Source organism: Callorhinchus milii, unplaced genomic scaffold, assembly GCF_018977255.1.
Source record: "Callorhinchus milii isolate IMCB2004 unplaced genomic scaffold, IMCB_Cmil_1.0 Scaffold2, whole genome shotgun sequence".
Taxonomy (NCBI): domain Eukaryota; kingdom Metazoa; phylum Chordata; class Chondrichthyes; order Chimaeriformes; family Callorhinchidae; genus Callorhinchus; species Callorhinchus milii.
In genome coordinates, this window is record NW_024704743.1 from 93,091,125 (window position 1) to 93,109,727 (window position 18,603).

Sequence of the window (18,603 nt, forward strand, 5' to 3'; positions counted from 1 at the left end):
GTTCCCCAGTTTATTTTGACTGCTATCATAAAATCAGAACTAAATTATTAAGCAATTTTTCCATGTTTTATTTCCCTTTCCAGTAAAAAGCCCAAAGCAATGCAGTAACAAAAGTGCAGACATTTAACATACATGTGACAATTACATTTGAGAACTCGTAAGTATTTTGTGTAATACAAAAACAATAATGGTTGCAAGACAAGTTCAATAAACATGACATTCCAGACTTGATATTGCAGTTTTAAAACAGACATCAAAACATATAATTTCTCCTTTTTTTTGCATTTATGTGACAAAATACAGATCCTGAATAAACACCTAAATGCAAAGGTAATTGACATTTTAATGTTAATACTCAGAGAGAAAACAGAACTGAAAGAGTCACACTCATCTTTATGCAAAGATATCAAATGAGATTCCACTAGTTCTGCTCTGGTCATAGGTAAAATGAGTGTTCATTTTGGAAACAAACAAATCTAGCAATAGAAACCTAACCTGACAGTAAGAAGGCTGATTTGGATGTTCTGGGCCCATTAAGCAAGTTTTTACTTGGAAAATTGACTGAGTTTAATTTTCAAAATGACATAAATTGCACTTTTGTCAGTAGAAACTTGCCGTACCTGATGAAAAACACAGTGAAAATAAGCTGACGTGATTTCAGTGGACTTGTATTTCAAACCCACATAGTTGCTGTGTGATGGATCCAGCAATTAACACATTTTGGGCCAAGCTACGTACATTTCACATTGCGGTAGGAAATCTCACCACTAGGAAATAATTACAGCAATTTCTGAAACTATTACCAGTAACGTCTGTCAGCCAGATGCTTTTTCACCTAACAGACATTTTAATTTTAAAGTTTGCATTTGTTAAAACTCTGCTAGTTATCCAAGCCAAATTCCTGTCAGTCGATGCATATGGGAACAGGCACTTAGATTTTTTTAAACTTTTTCTTCTGCATTTAAAATGTGCATGATGGATTTTGATTGTGGTGATGAGCCTGAGAATGTGATAGTCATGTTAGTGGCCTGGAGGCAGCACTTTTAACAGTGGTGGAGGAAGTAAAGTCCCGTTTGCCTTTCTTGCTGCATTTCACAATCATCACTGTCATTCTCTTCCAGCCTCACGGGCATCCCTCTGAAGAAGATGACAAGAACACAGTTAACAACGCAACAGGCCAAGATAAAGCACTTCACTAACCATACAGTAGCCGCAAGGATGATTATCACAAGATCACAAGGTTTGGATAAAGGTATATCAGCCCATTTGATTTCATCTATCCAGAATACCGACACTACCATCTTCCCATTACAGCATTATTACAGCTATTTCCTATATGACTCCAACGTCCCAGCCTCAACCACTCTTTCTGATAACATGTTTTTGTGTAAAAGATACTTCATGGTGTTAGTTCTGAAATTGCCCTTCATAACCTTGAATCTGTGACTACTTATGCATTTGTCTTGGTTAAGTTAGTATGGACTAGGATCGTAAAAGAGTTCAAACTTTTTATATTTAGGCCACTACGTATATGCAGGTGGCTGAAAACAAGATGATCTACAGAATGAAGGAATGGGGGCTGGATTCTGCTTCACCATTACTGTATCATTTAGGGAAGTGACCACATTCCACTGATAAAATAAGATTTGCCACACTTCAGCCCCTGGGATAAACACATAATAACATTTCAGATTATACCTTTGTCTCAAATAATAATGTAAACTTAGTGAAAGCTGAGCCAAGTTCTTTGCATTACAATACGATCCTCACATAGATGTGCTGACTGGCTCTGTGATATGAGATGTGTGGGTGCCTGTAGGTTTCTTGCAGTTACAAAATTCCTATGATAAAAGTTGTTGTTGACCTAAACTATGTTTTGTTTAATGTTCTACTAGAATACTGCATTGTTTGTGGATACTATATGTTCAAACTATGCCTAGTGAGAATTGAAAAAAAGACCTTGAAGATAATTTCTCTCAATTCAGGAGACAACATTCAGACGACACACTGCCTGATTATTCTGCAATGGCATGTGGGGTAGGAGATCTCAGCTTTGAGATGTCAACTCAGCTAAGTTTATGCCACTTTCACATTTGGGTCAGACCCATATTGGAACTTTGAGCCCATGCTCTAGACTGACACTCCAGAACAATATTGAGAGAGCAGCTGTTGAAGGTGCCATCATTTGGATGAAACATTAAACCCTTACCTATTCAGGTGGATGCCAGGTCATTATTCATAATGAGAAGGGAGCTTATAATGTGTTGGCCAGGAATTCTCCAGAAAAATTGATCAATCACTTCATGGATGTTTGGATGGGATATTGCTATGCCCAAATTGGCTGGCGTACTTGCCTACAATACGCAATAGTTGCACTTTACAGAAAATTTGTGAGGCACTTTGACATACTCTTGACGTTCTAGGAGCTATACTAAATGCAGGGATTATTGTTATTTAAGAAGGCATTGCCCGACTGCAGCAAATGACAATTGGTGAATTGATTTGCTCCCACTGGAGTTTGAAGGAGTTTCTGAGATTGCAGAGGCTGAAGCTAAGTTGAGTATTTGTGTGGCATCTCCAAGCCTCACATCATTATTGCTGTGCTCATCAGCACACCAGTGCGTTTCAGAGAGGAGGTTTATCGACCATCACAAAAACATCTGCTGAATATATGAGCAGTAGAACTGGTTGCAGCATTCAGCCTACATTAAAGTCATAATTTATAGTTTACTATTGGGAATTATTGTCATTCCCTATTTACAGCACAGCAATAAGTCGCAGCAATACATTTACTGCAGCAATACATCTAATGCTCAGAAGGTTGTGGATTCACACCCCATGAAACTTTGAACTCACAGACTAGATCAGTGTTGGCCAACCATTTTGATCGGCCAACAAACTCAATTTTCTTGATTGATTATTTCTTGATTTATGCTATAAATCAAGAAATATTTGATCAAAATAACTTGAAACACACTATTGATTGAACATGGGCTCACCTAGACTATTGTGAATACTCGGAGGTGGAGCACACTTCTTGATGGCCATAGGCCACTGGCGACTACTGGCCTAGATAGATACTTCAGTGCAGTACTGGGTGAGCTCTCCATTGTGAGCACTCCACTGTTAAGCGATCTGAGATATTACCCTGTGTGAAGCAAGCTATCTATATGCAAGTTATTGTTGTTGAGAAGTACCAGATTTCAGACATTAAACCAAGACTCTGTCTATCTGTCCATGTGGTCATTAAAGATCACATGACAGTAATTAAAAAGAGAAGGGAATTTCTCCCTGTAACCTGGCCAACAATCCCCCAGATAAAATTAGGCATTCACTTCATGGCTGTTTATAGAGTATTGTTGTGAGCAAATTGGCTGCTGCATTCATCTATAAATGCATGGTCACTACAATTTACAGCATTTTTGTGAACCACTTTGAGATGTTGCACCAAATGTAAGGTATCTAGATTTTGTAAAGGATTGTTGGTAAATGTTGCAACACCTGGACTGGGTTCCCTCTGATTAAACAGTTTTAGGTAGATGTTAATGTCTTCATTTATTAAAGAAAGGATAGGCTATAAAAGTGATTATTTCTTCTAATGAAAGATATCGGGAGTTATTCTTTGATTGTCAGTCTGTTTACCAACTTTTATTGATGTTCAATTGATGTTACATTGGTAAAAAATTATTGAAGCCAGTAAAAGAACTTCTCAGTTAAAGGTCAGTAGCTTTGTCAAGCTCTGATCTTAAGCAAGTTTGAGGAACCACTAGGTTTGTTGAGCTGGGCTGCTGTGAACCTGAACTTCCAAACAACATTCGGCGATGATTTACTTTCATAAAGAGTAGAGTGAAATCTCACTGAAGGTGTGGTACAGTTGAAAAGCAAACATTCCTATGCCTTTTATTAAAATGAAATTATGTACCTGCCCAAGTCCCTGACCAAGGGAATTCACCAGTAGTGACTTGGTTTAATGAGCTTCCTAACATCAGATAGCACTGGGGCTTTAGCATGCAACAGCTCTCACAATTGATAAGCAGTGCAGTGAACTGAGACAGGGACAGGAAAGAGCTGGTTTTAATCACCATTTAAAGTCTCACTCTTGAAACTGCAGCTGAGACATAAATTATAAAGAAAGGGTTACACACATGCAATAAACGCCATTATAAAAAACAGTTATTCAGCAAAGACACATGAGGATATTTGTCACAAAACAACAAAATGGAAAGTGGATATGACAAACAGGGCTCTTCATCAAACTATACGAGTGAGAAATATATTCTTTATTTCAAATATAGCTATGTAGTAATTAATTTAATAGATTTCACATAACTTAATCATCCAGCTAACGTTGTATGATTTGCCCATTCTCCGAATTTTATATTAAATATCCCCAAACTGAAAACCCATGTTAAATCTAAACTAAATGTCTGATTTGCATCTTAACATTATGTTTTAAACATTCTCTGTCAGTGTACTGCTAGAAGTGGAACCTTTTCAAGTGAAAAATAATTTGTATTTTTATGGCACCTAACACGTGGACATTAATTGCATGTAATTATTGTCGACTGCAAATGTGGCAGTCATATTGCACAGAGCAAAGAAACAAAAGCAGCCGTTGGGTGAATTGTCAATTCATCTGCAAGACACCATGAAATACTCTTTCTCTTTTCAAATAGTGTCATGGTATCTTTAATGTCCACCTGAAGAACCAGCAGACTGCTCCTTGGTTTAACAATTCAACTGAAAGATGACTAACTCTCACAATGCAGTGCTACCTCAGTACTGCATTGCCATGTTAGCCCAGATAATTAGTTTAAAATCCACACACTTCTTAAGCCAGATGCAAGGGCACTGCCAGCCACGCCAACCATACATCACATTTGTAATACATGACACATTTTTCTGTTTCTTTTTCTTGTAAATGCAAGACCTTGAAGTGAATTTAAACATATTTAAATATATTTTACTAATTACACAGACAAAACATATACTGCTTCATGGAATCTTCCATATTTTTTCTAGGGAGCAGAATATTTATCCTATGCTTTAGTATGAATCATATTTGAAAATGCGTTTCATAGAAGATCTTATAGTGTCATTTCAAATGGTAAAATGAGATTGTTAAAGTATACTCAGAGCCAAACTTTCACATTCACCAAAGCAGCAGGACAAGAAGGCACATGTGTAGGGTTTTGAAGGAAAAGTTCAGAACAAGCACTAGAAGGATGTAATTGATGACTGGAATAGTTTGTAGGAATATTGATTGAGACCAGGACACTGGAGTCATTTAAGAAATACATTAATGCTATAACAGGAAAACAGTAAGATGGGATGAGATCAAATGAGCTGAAGAGCCTTCTTCATCACCTGTTGTGATATTAAAATGTAAATCTAGCACTAGCAAGTCTTCAATGTTCAGTTAATAATTATTTATGAGTCCATATTCCTTTTAATGATCAATAAATAATACTGTTAAAAAGTACGAACTGTAAATCTGAACTGAAAATATTATGATTGTTTGAATGTATGACAATACAATGCATAGATATTTGTAATGGTGTAAACATAAACTAATATTTATCAATGGGAAAACCCATTTAGGGATGGTCAAACCTTTCAAGATCCAATATTTTTTTATACTTAATCCATTAATTTTATACTTAAAAAGTTCACCCTTCTTCAAGTAGATTACTGATTTCTACTAACTTCACAATGTTAATTAAAGGTACTTATCTCCCTGTGTGACATATAGCCTCCACTTTTTTCCATGGTTCTATGGGTCCCTAACTTATTATTGTAATAAGCACTCAGAGATAAATAGTTTTTACAAATAACTCAAGTTATATCATAATGGATGCTTTCAAAATGTTAAAAAGCTTGAGACAAAAAGTGTTTTATTGATGTTACAAAATATGGCAGTAAATCTCAGAATTTATTATAAAATCTTTTGCAAACTAGAGTTTAATATATCCTTGTAACATGCTATCCAAAGAATCATATATATATATATACACACACACACATATTTAATAATGTACACAACCTTCAGTTTGTGTTGATTTATTTTGCTAACACCAGCAGGTTTTGCTATATGGATTCAGGTTCATATCTTCTGTTGTGGCTATATTGTGCCATTCGGACCTATTGGGACAACACATCACAGGAAGGCAAGTTGAGGCAGATATTTTAGTAGCCTGCTTCACACTGAAGGAAGAGATAGTATTATAGACCCCCTTGTTTTACTGGGATGTTGAGTATTTGTGTTTATTATTGTAGTGGACTCTATCCACTTTATTCATTTTTTAAAAAAGAGACCACAAAGGAGGAATGTATACTTAGCAAATAAGATATATATATTTGCATATTCAGAGTCTGTTGTGGAGGGACAATTTACAGAAAATAACTTATTTGTGCTGGAGGATCTCATGCCTTCAAAAAGACTAAAATAAGATAGTCATGTGGAAAGGCATTTATTCATTTAACTCAACTCCTCATTTTGGATCATTCAATGATGCTCACCTTCACACTTAACTTGCCTTGGTACCAAGTCTGCAGCATCCCTCTACTCCCTAGTGAATTAAGAATGTGTTCATTCCCTAAGTAAATGCTTGAGGTGAGTCTCCCCGCATTGTACCCACTGGAACTTATTTAATTGTTATGAATGTGATGTCCTTATTCCTCAAGGTAGCTATAGCATGTGTTTCCTTAGCTTATAATATTGGACACTAATTCTATTCTCCCCTGCATAAAACAGTTCTGTACAATCAAGGTGATAAGATACACATGGTTTCCTTATTTCCATGTTGATATTTTATGTATACACATATATATTATATATGTAATATATATATACTGCATTAAGCTTGTTCAATCAGAATCAGCATTGATGTAGCTAAAAAAAACAGAAAGATTTATATTGTGATATTATAATTATTGTCATTCAAAATTGTGGTTGAATCATAGTGTGAGCTCAGATTGAGATAAGATGGTATCCATTGAACCTGCACTCTTATCCCTTGTCCAGCTGCTGGCAACTCCAATGATGGCCACTAGAGACCCCAGGTTTAGCCTTTCTGCTGAAGTCAGGGAATGGTGTGGTGGGGAATGGGGGGTGGGGGGGGGGGGGGTGGGGTTCATTTACAGACATACATTAGTTATGAACTGATTAAACCGCAATTATTAACAATATGATAATAAGGCATTGCATTTTTCATCCCTTTATAAATAGTTTACAGAGGTCAATTAGTTTTGTTTTATGATGTAGCTATTTCCAAATATTGTTCATTAACAATTATTATCCATAATATGTCCTGTGGCTGCATTATTGCAAAAAATCTCCTGATTATATATTCTGCTGGTCAATGGATTAGAGTGAAAATATGGAGCCAGGGTTACCAGGCATAAATGACCAGTTCTTTCAATGACAGTTATATAATTTCTACCTGACATCCCGAGAGGGCAAATAAAGATGTAAGTTATTACATAGCAGAATCTAAAATCATTATGCTCCATTCCCTGCAACCATCTACAGTGTTATAAAACTTATATCACTGTAGATGGTTACCAACTGGTCTTAATTCAGAGATGACAGATTAACCAATTGTAAGCATTGTATTCACCCAAGAGTATATTGCTTTGTGTGAAGGGTTTAGGCAAACACCTGCGAATGTATGTGGAAAAAAAAAGCTGGTTTACGTTCTCTCTTACAACATCAGTTTATACTGTAGAAATGAAGGGCTCAGAATTTCAGTTTCCTAAACACATTCTTCTCATGAACTAAGGAACAAGGTAAAAATGGGTTTGAATTTTTTCTCCAACATCCAAATAATGGTAGTATCCAAACCCAATGGAAAATATTGGTGTGTCACTCTGGCTCTGTTGATATCACCCTTGCCTCGAGAGTCAGAAGGTTACATAGCTTCAAACCCAACATCGAGGACTTCAACCTAATAATCTAAACTGATATTCCAGTGCAATGCTGGGGAGTGGTGCAACATCAGAAGTGCCATCATTCAGATGAGATATTAAACCGAGGTTCTGTCCGTCTGTTCAGATTAAAGATCCCAGGACGCTATTCAAAAAGAATAGGGAGTTTCCCCCAGAGTCCTGGCCAACAATCTCTCAGTTAAAATGATGATTCAACTCTTGACTGTTTGTGGGACATTGTGTGCAAACTTGCTGCCACATTTGTCAACAAATGCACATCATTATGTTTTACAGTGATTACTGTGTAGCGCCTTGTGAGGTTTCAATGTGAAAAGGCGCTATATCAAATGCAAGGATTATAATTATTTGTCTTGGATTAGCGCGTCGTGAGGGCCCTGTTCTGGAAGCTAGAGAAGCCTCTCAGTTAACTCATCATGTTATAAGGTAGCACTGAAAGGCTGCAATCAAGGATCCTAAATGTCAAATCCCGGCACTAAATATCTTAAAGATCTATGGAGTGTATGTCTTCTAAAGGCACTTTTTTTCAAGGTGAACAATTCTCATGTCCAGAATATCAGACCAACTCAAAAGTCAGGCTGGAGTCTGTACATCCATGCAGCAAGACCCCAAAATGCAACTACATAGATAGATCTTTGACTTCAAGGATGGCAGCTGTGAACTACCAACACATCACTGACTGGCTCTAAATTTTCCTTATCAACTCTAAAGTTTTGGATCCTGGATTGTGGCCCTCTGGTGTGACTTGATCGAATAATGACTTAACTAATTGACAACCTATCAAGCACCACATGAAAGATCACGACTGGGGTTCAAAAAAAGGCACACTTGAGCAAGAAAGTAAGATGGTAACCTTCAACAATTTGAGCTGGTTTTGAGCACTACCATCATTGTGAAGTTAGGAGAAGATATTTCCAAGCACATTTAATCTTGCTCTTCAATTAAGGAACATGAATTGAATTGTGGTCTTTTCTAACATTCCTTATGTTCCTTAAGATGTTTCAATAACTACCAGTAGTTGAAACAACCATCTCTCCAACTAAATGGGATCACTTTCTTCTAGCTCACCATTGTTTTTTATCGAAATTTTTTAAAATGTAATTTATGAGTTTGGGGTGATTTCTAATACATTTGTTTCCTGGGCTTGATCAGCCAAGGACAAGCCAAAAACCCATCCAGAACATAATTTTTAAACAACCTCCAAGCTCAGATCTCTGGATCACTTAAAAGTTATTTCCATACCCGGGAGGGTGCAATTTTCACCCTTCATTAGCATCGTGTTCGAGCAAGCAAATAGTGATCCCCTTTACCTGGAGACAGGTGCTTCATCTATACAAGGAATGCCAGAAAAGGCTCAAACTTAGCCATGTCACGTGTTTAGAAATCTTACAATTTTGACTCTTGTATGCTCTCATTTGCCCTCAAAAATAAAAAAAACAACTTTATGCATCTTTCAAATGAAACTATAATTACAGTGAAATATTCAGGGTACAGCATGGTGTATTTTATATCTATAGAAAAATAGGTTTGACTAACACTCAACACATATGCTATACAATAAACAATTTGCAATAATTTTTTGCAAGTATCATATATTTGTTTACAGTTAAATGTTGACAATGGCCAATGTGAGGTTACTGACGAATGGATCTCTGAGTGGAAAAAGTGATGTGCACAATTCCTGATGGTAACATTTATGAAGTTTCACACCACGTTCTTTATAACTATCACAAGGAACATGTTATGAACTCACTGTATAAGGGCACGATATAAATGCAAGTTATTGTTGTTGCCACATGTTGTTGTTTGATCCTCAACTGTTCTTTCTACCCCACATCCATGCCATGACCCGCTCTGCCTTCCCCACTTCCGCAACAAGGCTGGCTCCACCACTGCCTCACCCCTCAGGATGCAGAAACCCTTATCAACACATTCATCACATTTAGGCTCAACTCTGCCAACTCCCTGATTGTCAGCCTTCCCAATGCTTTGCTCCACAAGCTGCAGATCATTCAGAATTCTGCAGCTCGTGTCCTCCATGACCCTATGACCCCCACCCTCACCTATCGCCACTGGCTCCCCATTCCCCGGAGGATAGAGTTCAAAATCCTCATCCTTGTCTTCAAGGCCCTCCACAGCCTTGCTCCTTCCTACCTCTGTGACCCTCTAACCCCATATAAACCTGTCTGCTGTCTCCGCTCAGCAGGTTCGGGCCTATTGAATGTCCCCAGCCCGTCCGGCCCCACCATCGGTTGTCAGGCTTTCAGCCTCTCTGCCCCCACCCTTTGAAACTCTATCCCACAGTACCTTCGCTTCACTCCCTCCTTGCCTCCTTCAAAGCGCGTCTCAAAACCCTCCTCTTCAACTGCACCTTCGGCCACCCTCCTACACTCCCTGGCCTTCATTCCACCCCTCCCCCAATCGCAACTCCCTGCTCGGGTCCAAATCCCTGACCTTCTAGCGCCTTGGGATATCCTCCCAACGTGGAAGGTTATACAAATGTAATGTGTTGATCTTGTTGTTGTAACTGCTCCAGCATGATATCTATATGTAAATAGGGTGATGGTTGAAGACCTTTTTTTAGCACAAACCCCATTTTCATACACTAAAATTTGTGTTGTTCATTCTTTAATTATTGCCTGCATAACCTTAACTGTGAATCTGTCTCAGGTCACCCACTCAGGCTGTAACTCTGCCGCCACTTTGAATTTTGACTCCATAGGCTTGTGTTTGTTTCAATTTATTATTTATTTAATTTCATTTTAAAAGCTATCAAAGATCTTGTTTTTGGTAGGGTATATCATATTATAGTAATAACAATAACAAGATGTGTTTTCACCCCACCCGGAAGTGTTAATGTTGCCTATGATTATGAAATAAGCCTTGTTTTTGCTTCATCTTTCTGGACTGAGAAAGCAGTGGTATGGAAATGGTTGTTGAAGCATACAGGTAGGGATTATTAGTTTAGAAAAAGTATTATTTCAATCATCCCTGAAGATAAATTAGGGACCTGTGCAGAAGCACTAAATATATCAGATTCAGAATTTTTTTNAAAATCTCAGATGTATTTAACAACTAAGAGAAAACAACAGTATGTGAGAATTATATATTGGGTACTAATAGATCAAACAGAGGTCAATGGGACAAAACCCACTTTAGTTACAAGAAACTACAAGAAAGCAAAGATTATTGCATACTGTGTATTGAACACATATACAAATCTAGCTCAGTGACATACTCAGTGACATACAACAGCAAAGGTAAAGGTTAGACATGGTTAGGCAAACCCTGAAATAACAAACTGTAATTTTGGTCAATATTTATCTCCAAATCAAATATTCAAATGTTGTCAATCTCAATCAAATTTAAACACTTAAGGGAAACCATCTCACTAATCAAATGTTAACCTACTGTATTATTTCTAGCCATAGAAAGGATTATGAAACAAAGTATAAAAAGCCAGATTTGACAGTGCTCATGTTTTGACGTGTTATTGTTGTTTAACTCTGAGACACTCATTCGCCACTGCTCAACTGCATTGTTCTTGATCCTCAGCTTCAATTGTTGTACTTGTTCTTCAGCATGTATTTGTCTTACACACGATACATGTACCATCCCGGATCTGACTGTATATTATATAAAATGGCAATGCTAGTCTTTACACCATTATTGCACGTCTACATTTTGATTCAGGAAAAAAGGCGATAGCTAGGTGTCCAAGAGGGTCATGCTGATGTATGTCCCAGGTCCACAATTTCAAAATTCTTTGATGCATGTTCAAAATCATCCAGCAGCATACTATTCTCAAGCAGTCTATATAATGAAAACAATGTAGATGTGACACAATGAATAGGTGAAAATTATTACTGTCAAAACAATACTGCCACTTAGTACATTGCACAACTTATGAAAACAGCATTCATAAAACAGTTAATGCATACAATGAGTTTTGTTAATTAAATATAAGATGAAATGGCATCTATAAAAAATGTATTAACCAGTAAATCTACGCAAACCCATTTCACGTGATCCCTATTCATGGGTGTCATAGTTAAAAAAAAGTAAATCTTGGTGCCATTATCTATTCGTCTTATTCCAAAACACAACTGTAAAAAAGATTTAAAGTTACGTCGTTCAATAAGCAGAATTAAAGATTCTAAATTACAGCCCCAAAACTCTCATTTTAAGTTATGATTTCATGTGGTGAGTTTATTAATTATCATATCATTTATTTATTTCTACTGAGAAGACAGCACACCATCTCTCCAGAAATCAATGGTGAGGTCTCGTGAGGTATTTCTTAATTATATTCATTAATAATGAATCCTGTCAGAGTTGCCATCGACCTGTAGGTCGCTGTAATACCCTGCCAATTTCTTGAAGTGAGACTCGGATTCTTTGTTAACGAATCTTGGTAAGAAATGCTACAAATTAGAACCCACTGTTTTTAATAAAAGACTTAATCAAGTTGGCTTGACCTCTCTCTCCCCGACTCTAGGGAAGGTAGTGTGGCAGATGTGATAGTAATACTCACTGTGCCTATGATTCTGCTGCTGGGAATGGTCTGTCTGGAGATTGGAGGATCCCATAACTACAAATAATAGCCTAGGAGTACTATGCTACTTTGTTATTGATTTTAAAAATAATTAACATCATTTGTTTCTGATGGAAGAACTATGATATTAGCAATTCTAACACCAACAAGTTATGGTACTCCCCTTTAACTATAGAATTTTCTCTTCCCATTGCTTTGCATAAGCAGATCTGCAGACAATAAGTGTACAGTTTTCATACGTAAGTAAAGCCATCGCTTGTTCTATGATCTACAAGAATTCCAAAAGATATATTGTTCACAGTCTGACTCATGCACTCTAGGTGGACACCTTCAAGATCTCCTTCTTGTAACATACAACAGTGCACCAGCAATGTAATTTTTAAGTAAAATTCATGAACTACATAATTGGCTGTAACAAAATACAAAAAATACAAAATTACATTTATAGCGCCTTTCACGTCGGGAGGACATCCGAAGGCTATTGGGTTAAAAACTGCACTTGAGTCATAGATATGTTCTTTTATTTCATTCCAGACAAGCTCAGTATATGACTGCAGTAATACAGGGGCAAATCAATGCATAGGCAGGATTGCAAAGGAGATTGGATCATGGTAAATAGCCATGTAAATTGAGGAATACACATATCAATTAAAATAAACTGGGCCACTGTACTCATGGTAACTATGGATATCACCTATTCAAAGTTTTCATTGTATATATCAGCATGGTATGGATTTTTGCCTAGTTGATGATGTTTCTGTTAAGTCCATTTTGAGACCTACCCTATGTTACTGTTTGTGCTGACCCTCTTATTCGACTTCCCCAAAATATACCCAAGCAACAAAGTTACTTACATGTATTAAACTATTCACCAGTATAATAATTCTTTATTGTTGTGTCTCAAATGCTAAATGTTCTATGATTTCTAAGTAAATGTTCCTGACTTACATCCATAGTACGACATATGGTGCAGAGAATGTACACAGAACACTAAAATATTCTTCTGCTTACATAAGGGGTGAAAATTATGATTTGTAATTTGTTATCACCTGTGATAATCAGCATACTGGTGATAAATGGAGTCGATGAAGCTGGTTGATAACAAGACTCTTCTTCCCTCCCCAACTACGTCACAATGGATAATAATAATCCTTGCATTTGATATAGTGTCTTATCACGTCTTCGAGACGTCTCAAAGCGCTTCACAGAATATACTGTAAAGTGAATTGACTGTATATTTTATGGGTGAAACATGGCAGCTAATTGTGCACAGCAGTGTCCTACAAGCAGTCATGGATTGAAGTGACCAATTTATTATTATTTTTTTTAAGGAATTATTACTCTTGGAAAAGTGATCCACCAATCGACTAACAACCGGGTTCCTACTTTCTGCTAGGTAAACAGAGGCGTGTGGATAAGGAAAATTGCTCAACATTACGCCTTGCCAGAAATCAAACCCAGGTCTCTTGCTTGTGAGGCAAGTGCTCCAACTACTGAGTTACACTGAGCTTTTGGATGAGTCAAAAGCTTATCAGTGGCTGGTTTGAGGGATACTTTCATAACTCAACAGAATAAATCATTGTTAAGCCAATACCCTGTGAATCCTAGTTCTGATGCTATGATCCACAAGCCAGAAGTTCAGTGATGGCTGAAGGCTAGTTTTGGACCCATCCAATATGACGGTAATGGAGGAGGGAGTATATGGAAGAAAGTTTGCTATTGACTGACTTTGTTGACTGTATTCAACAATGTGATAATTACCATGGTGATAATTTTCACATCACACATCATAATTTTCACCCGCTAGATATCTGTGTTTATAAATCTATATATAGATAAATATGTGCGTACATATCACACATCACATAAATCCATCTTTATCTATCTGCATATCCATTGAAAAGTGTATTTATACATAAACATATAGAGTGATAGCGATCTACGTGAGAACCAGAGCCAACTTGGCAGACACTGTTTCCAAAGTGCAGATCAACCAACCCCAAAAATACTAAACATCTGAGGAAAGTACTGTTCATTTCCTAATGGAGGACATTTTTTTGCTTGCTGTTACGACGTTTACATAATACATTGAAAGTAAAATATTTGTGTATCCTAGCCTCTAGAAAAATTATGAATAATAATGAAGAACAACTATAAAAGTAAATTTCTCAATACTTATCTATCTAATGCGACAAAGGAAAAACAGAGTGAGTAAGTATACCTATCAAAAAGACACGTTAACACTCACAAAATATCGTAGAGGCATATGAACAAAGGACATTTAGAAGCTAGAAATTTTCTCTAAACTTTTTACTTTTTTAACTGATTAATGAATATTCAAGGTGCAGTACACAATAAAAATAGTTTCTCTTTTATTAGATGTTATCAAAAACATTGGCTCATGCACCCTTTTCTGTTTTAAGCCATAAAAAGAATCTGATCTATATTGCCTTTTTCTTGCATAATTTTATGCATATCGATATCTGTATTCACTACATACGAATATGTCTAGGTATGTATTTGTAAGTAATTTAGTGTAAATTATATATCTACAAGATGAGCACGGTTTGGCTGATAATAGTAGTATTTTCAGTGATTAATTTTAAAAACAATCATCACTGGCCTTTGTAGAAAAAGATCACAAAATTTAAAAAACGTTTTTTGTTTGTTTTAAATTATGTCATCATTTTGCCCTTAGGTCTCTCATGTATCGTAGAATAAAAAACATTCTTTTAAAACAAACATTTATGTTATAAATAAATGCATCAAGTTTTCAACTCATTAACATACGTGTACCATGCATTTCTCCCAGATAGAGTTAATATCTACATGATATAACTTTCTTTGGTTTTAGTGAAAACGCTACCTTAACACCATTGAATGTTTGTTTTTGCACAGTGGAACCCTATAAAGTTTATCTCTGGATAAAAATATTCCTTTGGTTAGCTGACTTTTAGTGTTATTTATGCACAAATAGGTTTCTTGCTTTCTGATCATTGATTCTGTAAATTGGAGAATCACTTCTCAAGATTTCACTGTGCATGCGGGATGTAATCTTAAATGAAAAGAGAAACTGAAACAGAAAAAAAAAAGAGGATATTGGACATTATGGAGTCCTTGTTTATGAAATAGTCTTTATCAAAAATCAATTGATACTGACCGCTGGACAGACTTATCATTTCTGGACAGTCTGTGGCTCGTAGTCGGGACTTCTTCGATTTCATCAATATCACATGCATCTGCTGCGTCCTGTGAGTAGCTGTGCTTCATGACGAGGATACTCCGCCTGCTCATAGGCTGGACGCTAGGCTTCACTGGTTGCGGCTGTATCTCTGAGAGGATAGTGGCATCGCGGGTGCTGAGGTTACTACGGCTACCTTTAATGCTAGACATCTGGGAACCACAGTGATGGTCGTGGATGCATTTAGAAGACGATCGCCTCAGTTTATGGTAATTCTCAAAATCATCTACAATGTCCCCCAGATCAGCTGCTGCCCCTTTCCCTTTAAGAGAGCAGAGTTCATAGTGTGTGGGCTCAAAAACCTCCTGAAAAACTGTTTGGTCAAAGTCTGGTTTTCTTTGGATGAATTTTTTGCGAGGCTGTTTGATCTGAACTATAACAGAGATAACAATGAGAATAATCACAATGCAAGAGGTGATCCCGATTATAGTCCCACTGGTGTTGGTAAGCTGGTCCAGCAGGCTTGCTTTTCTTTTCTCTGTATAACATAAATGAAGGAAATTGTTACCAGTTTTAATACATCATTTTACACTTCAAGATTGTCTTAAAGCTGCAGGTTCCCTTTTCTTGGGTTTTTAGGTAAAGGCCTGAGTGGACATGAGGAGCATTATATTCATTTATATGATGCTACGCTTGACCCAAGGAGGGTTTGATATTGAAATGAGGTACAGAAACTGGGGAGATATTCTATTCCCAGAATCAAACTGCTTTTCTTTCCTTCTTTGATCCTATAAAATGTTTCAGTCTAATTATTTTGGTTCTGATGAAGGATCAGACCAGTTATGTTAAGCTATCTATTTTTCAGGTGCTGAATTAGTTTGATTTTCAGTTGTATTCATCTCCACTAGTTGACTTCCATCAGCCACAAAAACACAACCATTCATCATTTGGCACATATTACTGCTCTCTGACAACTTGGAAAATATCACTTGTATGAATTACTGTGGTTAATTTACTTTAATAACTACACCCTTAAAAGTTATTACTGCACCATGAGGTTTTGCGTTCTTGTTTGTATTAATGGCCTCCACTATTATAGCCCTGAGAACATTGCAACCTGAAGAGGCTCTTGAGCCTGTTCTGACAGTTCATTCAATCATTTCAGGTCTTTTAATCCCATGTAGATATTCACTCAATGACCTTCAATATCCTTATTTCTCATCTCTCTATTTCCCTTTTAAACATCCCAAATTATTCTGTCTCTGTAGCTTTCTTATACCGTGTATTCCACATATTGACAATGCTCTATGTGAGGAAATGGTTTATGAGACTAATTCACCCTCCCTCCCACACCATTTCTATCTACAGGTCCTTTATATGTAGGTGTAAAAAACTAGGACCAATCCTTGTTTTGCCTTTTGTCACTGTCCACAATTGAGAGAATGTCACTTGTAGTCCAACTGTGCTTTCTACCACACACACATTTTTTATTCGTGTCCCAAAATGACCTTAATTTTAGCAAGTAATCTCTTATGTGGTGCACTATTAAATAACTTCTGAAAATCCATTTTAAGGTTTCCCATCTACCTTCCTTTATCTATCACCTCTGTGGCTCTGTTGAAGAACTCCATTGGGTTTGTGAGACATGACCTTTCCTTTGCAAAGCTATTCTGGCTCTCTGTGCATATTTCTGCAGATGTTCAGTTATTCTATACTTGATAAGATTCCAGTAATTTGCCCACAACTGATGTAAACCCACAATCTGCATACATAGTTTGTCCCTACCTCCTTTCTTCAATGACAGTGTCACATGTATTACCTTCCAATCTGCTGGTATAATTCCACAATCCAGAATCTTTGGAAAATTATAATTAAAATATCTGCAAAGTCTTCACTTATTTTATTTATTCTCCAGGTTATTCTCCAATGGTTGCATATATATCTGCTTTTAATGGGCTGTCTTCCTTTAAGACTCACTTTCTCTTGGGAATACTAGTGAAAAAAACTTTAATTCTTAGTACCATCTGAAAGTTATTTTTGTCCCATATTCCCTCCTGCCTCCATAATAATTTATTCAGCTCTTTTTATTACTTCCTATATTTATCCAGTTTCTTGGCGCTATCTCTTGCTATTCTATTTTTTGGGGGTTGATTCTGATAGTAACCACATTATTAGTCTCACCAACAACCTCTGCCCCTTCCACACCCTGACCTCCCCCTCCCCCCCACAGCCCATCTCAAACTCCAAATCAGGCATGTGAAGTGCTTTGGAAAGTCCTCTCAACATCAAAGGTGCTACATAAATGTAAATTGTAATTGTCAAAGCTCAAACTTTGCCTTTTGGAGGAATATACTCATTTTTGTAATGTCCTAATTATCTCTCAGAATAGATTATATATTTTTCAGGTGATTTACCAACTAATAATTCCTCCATATTATTTTAGTTAATCCCTTCCTCGCCCTTCATACCTGACTTTTTGTAAGTTAAATGGTGTCCTGTTTCATGACAAACCTTTCATTATAATCACTGGGAAAAGGGATTGTGGATCTTTAAGAACATAAATAAGAGAATAAAAGTCTAAATGTCAAAAAGACCCTTCGCAATATGATGTAATCTTCAGTAATACTTTATGGTTATTAAATAATTCATTATTTATCCTATATAACAAATGAATATTGTAGAGATGACATAACAGATCCGTAACACATTCCATAGAACAAATCTTTGTTAAACTAAATTACTCAGACCGTTGTACAAAATGGTTATTTGAAATGCTCTGTCACTCTAAAAAAATGACTACTACTTAAAAGAATTAGAAAGTACGTGTAGTATAAGTTTACATAATTTATTTGTCCTTATGGTTAGTTTTCTCCTTTTCCTTCCCTCAATCTCTTATCAGCAGATCAACAGATCTGAATTAGAG

The 18,603-nt window shown here is 36.6% G+C and overlaps 1 protein-coding gene across 3 annotated transcripts in view; it reads right to left on the reverse strand.

Annotated features, from left to right (window-relative positions):
* Positions 1-434: 434 nt before the first annotated feature.
* The window catches only part of neto1l (neuropilin (NRP) and tolloid (TLL)-like 1, like), an 85,851-nt gene continuing 67,682 nt past the window's right edge, over positions 435-18,603 (reverse strand). The window contains exons 9-10 of one of the 3 annotated variants that reach the window (XM_007888012.2): positions 15,660-16,218; positions 435-1,137 (exon numbers count right to left, since the gene is read on the reverse strand). In XM_007888012.2, coding sequence (XP_007886203.1) covers positions 1,044-1,137; positions 15,660-16,218 — 653 coding nt within the window. In that variant the 3' untranslated portion in view covers positions 435-1,043. Of the gene's footprint in view, positions 1,138-5,932; positions 6,142-11,186; positions 11,758-15,659; positions 16,219-18,603 lie in introns of those variants that run through there. The other 2 variants (XM_042332160.1, XM_042332159.1) reach the window with 2 other exon arrangements.